The sequence below is a fragment of the Heliangelus exortis genome, chromosome Z (assembly GCF_036169615.1).
Source record: "Heliangelus exortis chromosome Z, bHelExo1.hap1, whole genome shotgun sequence".
Taxonomy (NCBI): domain Eukaryota; kingdom Metazoa; phylum Chordata; class Aves; order Apodiformes; family Trochilidae; genus Heliangelus; species Heliangelus exortis.
This window is the reverse complement of record NC_092454.1, coordinates 3,856,483-3,864,854: the sequence shown is the minus strand read 5'-3', so window position 1 is coordinate 3,864,854 and position 8,372 is coordinate 3,856,483. Positions and strand designations below refer to the sequence as shown.

The window sequence follows — 8,372 nt, the reverse complement described above, 5'->3', positions numbered from 1 at the left end:
GGCACAAAAGGGATCATCTGACCTAGAGAAAAGGGTAAAAACCACACAAGCAACCCTCAGCTCCGCCACCACAAAAACAGCAGCTTGAGCCACAGGATTGAGCTGCTACCCCCCTCTTTCTCCCATGGGAAGTTTGATCCACCCAAAATTAAGAAGCCCCCTGATTTTCCCTGTTCCTTTTTCAAGCGTGTGTCCAGGGGATGTTTAACTCCATGGTTTTAAAGGCACACGTTGCTCCAGTACCAGTAATTCAGAACAGAATATGCAAAAGCCTTTTTAAATGGAAACTTTTATTCTAACTGAAATCTGTACATTCAAGTCGCACATACATTTAAGTCTTTGATGGAGCTGCAGCACGGGATCACAATAGCCTGGTCTGTATGAACTGTTTTTAAGAGTTTATGCCTCAAAAGTAGACAGGAAATTCGTGACTATTTCCTTCAACTTAGCTTCTGTCTGGTCAGAGATCTTCCCTTCGGTCCTGTTGAAAGAGCTTAGTTAAAATTCTGATAGAGGAATAGATATATGGGTTAATCCCTGGCTTTGCAATGAACCTTTCAATTACTAACAAAATTACCATTTTAATGCAGAACACTATACCACTGAAACTAACAAAACATCCTTTCTCCTCAAAAACTCCTGTTTAAGAACTAAGGTTTGTCAGCAAAAGCAGCTGTACATAGTGCAAGGAGGCTATGCCTCAGAGATGGAAGGAACATGACTTGGTTGATGATACCACAGCTGACAGGACTATGGAATTGTTCAGTCCCCAGCAGTTCCCTCAGCAGCAGGGAAGGCAGTGGGCAACACTTGGCCCACAGTGCCCTAAGAGCTTAAAGCTGTCAGAAACATCAAAACTGACTTAGTGACTTCAGCACCAGGCTGGAGGAGAGGTATGCAAGCAGGTTGACTTTAAAAGTCAGCTTAATTTAAGTAAAAACTGGAGAGATGAAGCTGACCTCTGGACAGCAGCACAAAGGCAATGCTGACTGAACCTCCAGTTCTGGCACAGGCAGCTCCAGGCCTGATGTTCTAGGACACACTGAATTAGCAGTTCAGTGACTACCCTCTAGACTCCAGCCATGGAGATAAGACAAATCATACCTGATTGTGGAGAGGAGGGCCTGGTGCTGGCTCACCACATGAGCTAGGAAAGCACTTTCAAATTTAGTGATCTTGCTGGGCTCCAGCTTGTCCAAGTGACCTCTTACACCAGCATAGATGACTGCTACTTGTTCCTCAATAGCCATGGGCACTGCAGAAAATAAAGTATTCGTGCTACTGCTGACTCTTGCATGGGGAGACTTCTGTAATAGTCTCATTCTACAAAAACCAACTGCACGCACACAATGTGGTTCAAACAGTGTGCCCAGGTAGCCAAGAAGGCCAATGGCATCCTGGCCTGGCTCAGGAACAGCGTGGCCAGCAGGTCCAGGGAAGGGATTCTGCCCCTGTGCTCAGCCCTGGGGAGGCCACAGCTTGAGTCCTGTGTCCAGTTCTGGGCCCCTCAGCTCAGGAAGGAGATTGAGGTGCTGGAGCAGGTCCAGAGAAGAGCAAGGAGGCTGGGAAGGGATCCAGCACAAGTCCTGTGAGGAAGGGCTGAGGGAGCTGGGGGTGTTGAGGCTGGAGGAGGCTCAGGGGAGACCTCATCACTCTCTCCAACTCCCTGAAAGGAGGTTGGAGCCAGGGGGGGGTTGGGTTCTTTTCCCAGGCAACTCTCAGCAAGACAAGAGGGCACAAGAGGTCTCAAGTTGTGCCAGGGGAGATTTAGGTTGGACATTAGAAAGAATTTCTTTAGGGAGAGGGTGATCAGCCATTGGAATGGGATGCCCAGGGAAGGGGTGGATTCTCCATCCCTGGAGATATTTCAAAAGAGCCTGGATGTGGCACTCAGTGCCATGGGCTGGGAACCACAGGGGGAGTGGATCAAGGGTTGGACTTGATGAGCTCTGAGGTCCCTTCCAACCCACCCAATTCTATCTTTCTATGATTCTAAACAAACCCACATTTACCATTGTCCCTTCCTGTGGACATGCTGCCATGAAGTCCAACCTCCTTAGCACAAGGAACGAGTGGGAAGTGCAGGCTTATGTGCAAGACACTCACCATACTGTCCCTGTTTGAGGAGCTCTGTCAGACGTACGCCACGGTTCAACAGCTGCTGTGTGGCTGCATCCAGATCAGACCCAAACTGGGCAAAGGCAGCAACTTCACGGTACTGAGCCAATTCCAGCTTCATGGTACCTGCCACCTGCAACACCAGGTCACACCAAGTTTGACCACCTCTTCAAATCTGTCCTGTAGTTTGAAGGTCATCTCCAGCTGACAGTTGTCACATGCCAGTTTTGCCTTGCATACCAGCCAAGTGGATCTCAAGGTTCTGGCAGATGGTTACATGCATTTCTGAAAACCCTGCTGTCTGAAAACCCTGGTTTGGCCATAACTTGCTTATCCTGTAAACATGACATTTTTCCATAAAATGTTACCAGCTGGTATTAAACCTCTCTAATTCCAGATTTGGTGTAAAAGCATGACATTAAAAAGAGTCTATTTCTAATTACATTGGTACCCAAATTCAGCTTACTGAAACTTAAAAGCCCTGCATATTTATGTAGATACTATTTTCTTTCTTCATTCCTCTCCCAGCAGGCAACCAAAGAGATCCCCAAAGTTTGTTCTTTTATAATTTCATTAACACTAAGGAATCCAAAGCTGTGTTCCCTCTCTATTCAGAGCTCTTGAATGAAATGGATTGGGAAGTCTGCACACTGAGCAGCAGCAGTTTCATGCTTACCTGCTTCATAGCCCTGGTCTGAGCAGCAGAGCCTACACGGGACACAGACAGACCCACATTGATGGCTGGACGAATACCTTTGTAGAACAACTCAGTTTCCAAGAAAATCTGTAGGAGAAAATTGCTTTATTACCACGGGTCAGAAGCCTGGAAGCCTCCTCAGAGACCTGCCAGTAAGTTACACAGAAGCACCGTCGGGTGAAGAAGTCCTACCTGTCCATCAGTGATGGAGATGACATTGGTTGGAATGTAAGCAGACACATCACCAGCCTGAGTTTCAATGACAGGCAGGGCAGTCAGAGAGCCACCTCCAAAGGAATCGTTCATCTTGGCTGCTCTCTCCAGCAGACGGGAGTGCAGGTAGAACACATCACCTGGGTAGGCCTCACGACCAGGTGGACGACGCAGCAGCAGAGACATCTGACGATAGGCAACAGCCTGCAGAGTACCAACAACACTCTCAGACTTCAGCAGATTATTAAAAATTCTGGTTTTCTGAACCCGATGTTATCTTAGGGGTTATCAACTCAAGGAGGACATTTCCTGACCTGTTTGGATAAGTCATCGTAGATGATTAATGCGTGTTTCCCGTTGTCTCTGAAGTATTCCCCCATGGAGCAGCCTGAATAGGGAGCCAGGTACTGAAGGGGAGCTGCGTCTGATGCTGTGGCAGACACCACGATGGTGTACTTCATGGCATCTGGGAAGAGTGGGAAACACACAACACTGTGAACACATCACACACCTGTGAGCAGCAAACACACAACATGCACGTGAAGTGGGAGCTGCTGAGGAGAGCCCAGGCAGCATCACTACACTCTCACAGGTAAAGATCTCTCGTTCTAGATTAGCGTCTCTTGAGCTCAACTAACTCAAGTTTCACGAGCAAGTTCATGGCACCTGATGTCTAACACTCAAAGACTTTTTTTCCCCATTTAAGACAGCTGCAACTATCACTGAGGCACATTTTGGGTCTACAAGTAATTCAGCCCAAAAGTCCGTATTTTCCTCACTACTGGAAGGTGATACTACTCTTGGTCTTGTAGTTCAAAACAAAGTATTTTCATTACAAAGTGGGGTCAGTAAGGAAAAGGTTCCTGGCAAGGGTGGGGTCCTAGGGGTGACTCTGCTTGACCAGCAGCAAGACATAAGGTGCCTGATCTCTTACAAGTTGTTAAAATATGAGCTTTGGTCAACAAGATCACTGCTTCTAAGAAGATGCTATTTGTACCTGCATCAGTGAGCCTCTTCACCAGCTGAGCAACAGTAGATCTCTTCTGGCCAATTGCAACATAGATGCAGTACAGCTTCTTTTTCTCATCTGTTCCATCATTGAATCTTTTCTGGTTGATTATTGTGTCAATTGCAATTGAAGTTTTCCTGTGTAACACAAAGCCTGGCAAGTTAAGCTGCCCCAGCCTCTCTGCAGCTCTGTATTCAGCTTTGCAGAGCAAAGAGCACTGTGCTTGGGGTCTCTGTTTAAGGAAACACTTTTAGCCTGGCCATGTAACTCACCCAGTCTGCCTGTCACCAATGATCAGCTCTCGCTGGCCACGGCCAATTGGCACCAAGCTGTCTACAGCCTTAATCCCAGTCTGCATGGGCTCACGCACAGAGATTCTGGGAATGATTCCAGGGGCCTTTAAGCCAACTCTTCTACGGGTCTTGGATGCAATAGGACCCTTAGAAGAGAGAAAACAACCTGTTGCAGCACTCTGTATCACACTGGTAACAAGGAGAGGCAATAAATACATAGTTACACTTACCTTCCCGTCTATTGGGTTGCCCAGGGCATCTACAACGCGGCCCAGCAGCTCCTCCCCAACAGGAACATCCACGATGGCTCCTGTCCTCTTCACAACATCCCCTTCCTTGATCAGTCTGTCGTTGCCAAACACGACAACACCAACGTTGTCAGGCTCCAAATTCAAGGACATGCCCTAGGACAAAGACCACCATTTACAGAATTTTGACAGTGTAATACCAGAATTTTTATTCTGCAGTGTAAAACACCCAACACCATGTTACCTCAATTTTATGTGTAACAAGTCAGTGTTCTGCTTTTATGTACAATGCCTGTATGTTCTTCTGTTTTGGTTAAATACCATCCCTAAGCCTTGAGCCTACTACATAATTTCACCTGCAGCAATCACTTATCTTTCTAAAGATAAGCAAGATTCAAACTGCTTGCTTTGCAAAAAAATAGAAAGACAAAAGCACCAGCTTCTTTCCTGCCTGTGTCAAGCTAGGTTATTAAACATAACAGAAGAGATGTTACAGAACTCTGGGAATAGTCAAGACTAACTCTAGTCAGCTCTTACTACACTAAGAAGCCAGCAGTCTGCACATTGTTTTGGAGCAGCGAGGCTACTGCTCAACATTAAAAGACAAAAGCAAGCCTGAAACCAAATACAATAAAATCCAATTACATTAGTTCTTAATGCTTTGTAGGTAAAGACAAATAAAACTCAAACACTGGCCAAGAACCAGATAATTAAAGCAAAGGCTTCAAAAATCCAAATAATATTTGCTTTTTATTGTCTAGTAGCTACATGAATTAATAAAATAAAGTTGCAATGAAGACTGTGAAGGGTCCATCCAGGTAACTCCAACTGGAGTCTCAGGTTGTCCGTGAAAAAAATTTTTCTTAAAATAGTCTCCTTTGCACTCCTAGGCTGAGGAAACTGCTTTAGTGAAAGCTCACCTTCAGCCCAGAAGAGAACTCAACCATTTCTTCTGCTTGGACATTTCTGAGGCCATACACACGGGCAATTCCATCCCCAATGGAGAGCACACGGCCAGTCTCCTCCAGCTCAGCAGAGGTGTCAGCTCCCAAAATACGTTCCTCCAGAATGGAGGATACTTCAGCAGTGCCTGGGAAGAGGTGTTTCAAACCAGTTTTAGCACATTAAAGCACAGGATGGATTCATTAAGCTTGTCCTCAATTCACAACCCGAGGTCTCCTTTCCTGGGTACACCACAAGGTTTAGCAAGCAACACCTCCTTGCAGAGGATGTGTAAGATAAATACCAGCTTTTGTTCTCACAGGCAGTAAAAGCAGCTTCAACTCATCATTATAGCCAGATTCAGCCAAAATATTGATGGCTGTTTAGTTATCTATTTCCTTCATTATGCCTATGCTAATAGCCCGCTTTCCCCCTGGGAGCAATTAGATTAAATAATTAGCTTTCAGAAAGAATAGCTGCTAAAGAAATAGCTGTTCAGAAAAAAGAGACATGCTAGCTCTGCTTGCATGGCATTTACTTAAACTGAAGGCATCCAAACTCCTTGCCAACTCATCTATAACCCAAGATACAAAAGCATTTAAAATAATTCAATAAATTTAAGAAGCAACATGTTTGATCTAAGCTATAAAAATGTATTCTCTAACATCCAACAACTCCATTCTCCAAAAACATTTTATTTCCTCAGCTAGGAAACAGCAAGTAACACTGGGAACACTGTTAATTCCTAGTAACACCTTTAATCACCCTTAACCACTTCAAAAATTGTACACAAACCACTACCAAAAATACACCTATTCAGCACTGCTGCCTTCTCTGATTGCCAAGATGCTGACAGCTAAAAAGTTACCCTCAAGGACACAAGGTCAAACCCAGTCAGGCAGGGGAAAGTCATCTGTTCCTTCACACTATTAGAAACAAGATACGAAACTGGAATTTGAAGCATTTTTTCCACATAACGCTGCAGCAGAATCAAATCCTTGTGAGGCAGGTAAGCTGTGTAAGCCAGCTGACATGTGACTACTCCTCTGGTTTGGTCATAACTTGAACAGTTACTACAGTGAAGTCTTCTGGAGGTCACTATATAACAGACAATTTACTGTTAAATGGTCAGAAATAATGTGTTTTCAGGTGTTTTGTCTACTAAAACGTACACATCCCTCACACTCCGTATTCAAACTTCTTTTTGTCTGACAAAGCAGGTTTCTTAAACTGCATTCTTATATGAAGACCTTTCTCAGACTCACCAGTTTTCTGAAAGCATGTTTTGGAGGCATGGATGTTTCTTGTGGCAACAAAAGCTGCACCCAGGGTGTTTCTGGAAATCTAAAATAAACAATTGTTTCAGCAACGGTAAAATTTCCTCTATCATTCATGAGGAGATAACACACTGAAATTTTTGACCATGAGCTTAATTATTTAATACAACTCTGTTTTGAGTTGTCCTCCGCAGCACTGTGTTCACAAGCTGTACTTAAAGAATCAAGTCCAGAATGACTAAGCAAGAAAAGATGTTAACGGAGATTGCTCTTAATTACTCCCCGAATTTTTCTGCATTGCACTTATGTCACCACGACAGCACCACAGCAGATCCCAAAAGCAACAGCCCTGTTCCACATCTTTGTGCTTTACATTAAAAGGATCTGGACCCAACAATCTCTTGGGATCCCTTCCAGCCCCCTAACACTCTGTGAAAAACTGGAATATGAAGAAATGAGTGCACCCCTCATGATTCTGCACAAGGGTGAAACAAGACAGTGCCTTCTTAAAGGCATTGTGGCCTTTAAGACAGTGGCCTTCTTAAAAAACATCTAACTGCAAATACTTACTGAAGCATGTCAAGAAAATATAGCAGAGATAAAAATAAATGCATTAAAACATTACTGTTATCCTACACCCCAAGACGAAAACCCAGTGCAGTTCCTTGCAGCCTTACTGCTGCTCCTCTGGAAGTCCGTACAGGCCTCTCCTCCATTCACCTTCACAAGGGACACCAGCCAGGAAGGGGTCCTGACAAATCCCGTCCTCCCCACAAACACCACGGTAAAACTGCGACATGGCAAAGCCTTCCATCTGACACCCTCTGACTGGGATCTAGCAGCTTTCAGACAAACCTGCACCTCAGGGGTGCCAATCTCTATCCCCTGCGAAGAACACGCCGTCCCCTTAACCCTCCCACCTCTCAGCCGGCGGCACCCCCGCTTCTCCAGCAGGTCGTGGGACCCCGCTGCCACCCAACGCTGAGGCAACCCCTCCATGCAACCCCCTCCCAGACTCCCAGGAGCGGGAGGCCGCGGCCCCTCAATGTCACCGCAGCCCCCAAGATGGCGCCGGCGCCCGCCTCCCCCGCCAAAGGATCTCGCCCCCAGGGAGGAGAGGGCGCACTCACCAGGCCGGCCTGCCGCGGCAGGGAGCGGGCGAGGACGGCAGCCACGCGGGCGGAGAGCATGGCGGCTGTGGTGGTGATGGTGCCGCTGGTGGCGGAGGAGGAAGACCTTGGGGAGAAGACTGAACCGGAGGTGAAGCTACTGCCGCCACCGCACCCTCTCCACAAAATGGCGGCGGCGCACTCCTCCCCTTTTGGCGGCCAGGCCACGCCCACTGCCGGAAGTGCCGCCCCCACCTCGCCCCCCGCCGCCTCAGGAGCGGCGTTGAGCGCTCACCCCCCCCCCACTCCACCCCTCGGCTCTGGGAGAGAGGGGGAGTGTAGAGATATCTGGAAAATAATAATAAAAAACGAAGGCGAAATGGTGCTTGTCTTTGAAAAAAATACCTCGCTGGGGAGAATGCCCTTGAAACGGCCCCCGTAAGGGCGGAAGAGGCGGGGCGGGGGG

At 46.8% G+C, this 8,372-nt stretch overlaps 1 protein-coding gene across 1 annotated transcript; it reads right to left on the bottom strand.

Moving 5' to 3' along the window:
• Positions 1-273: 273 nt before the first annotated feature.
• ATP5F1A (ATP synthase F1 subunit alpha) lies at positions 274-8,372 on the bottom strand. The gene is made up of 12 exons (XM_071731403.1): positions 7,928-8,372; positions 6,786-6,864; positions 5,499-5,668; positions 4,561-4,734; positions 4,310-4,476; positions 4,026-4,174; positions 3,343-3,494; positions 3,008-3,232; positions 2,795-2,902; positions 2,107-2,251; positions 1,105-1,255; positions 274-481 (listed from the first exon to the last, which is right to left on the bottom strand). Exons 1-12 carry the CDS (start codon positions 7,985-7,987, stop codon positions 400-402), a joined length of 1,662 nt encoding a protein of 553 aa, XP_071587504.1. The 5' UTR covers positions 7,988-8,372; the 3' UTR covers positions 274-399.

Bases quoted from the DNA above. Each gene is read 5' to 3' on its own strand.
- ATP5F1A (XM_071731403.1), bottom strand. From the start codon at position 7,987: ATGCTCTCCGCCCGCGTGGCTGCCGTCCTCGCCCGCTCCCTGCCGCGG. The intron at 2,903-3,007 runs GTAGGACTTCTT...TTTCTCCTACAG, and splicing joins TCTCCATCACTGATGGACAG to ATTTTCTTGGAAACTGAGTT. The intron at 1,256-2,106 runs GTGAGTGTCTTG...TATTTTCTGCAG, and splicing joins CCTCAAACAGGGACAGTATG to TGCCCATGGCTATTGAGGAA.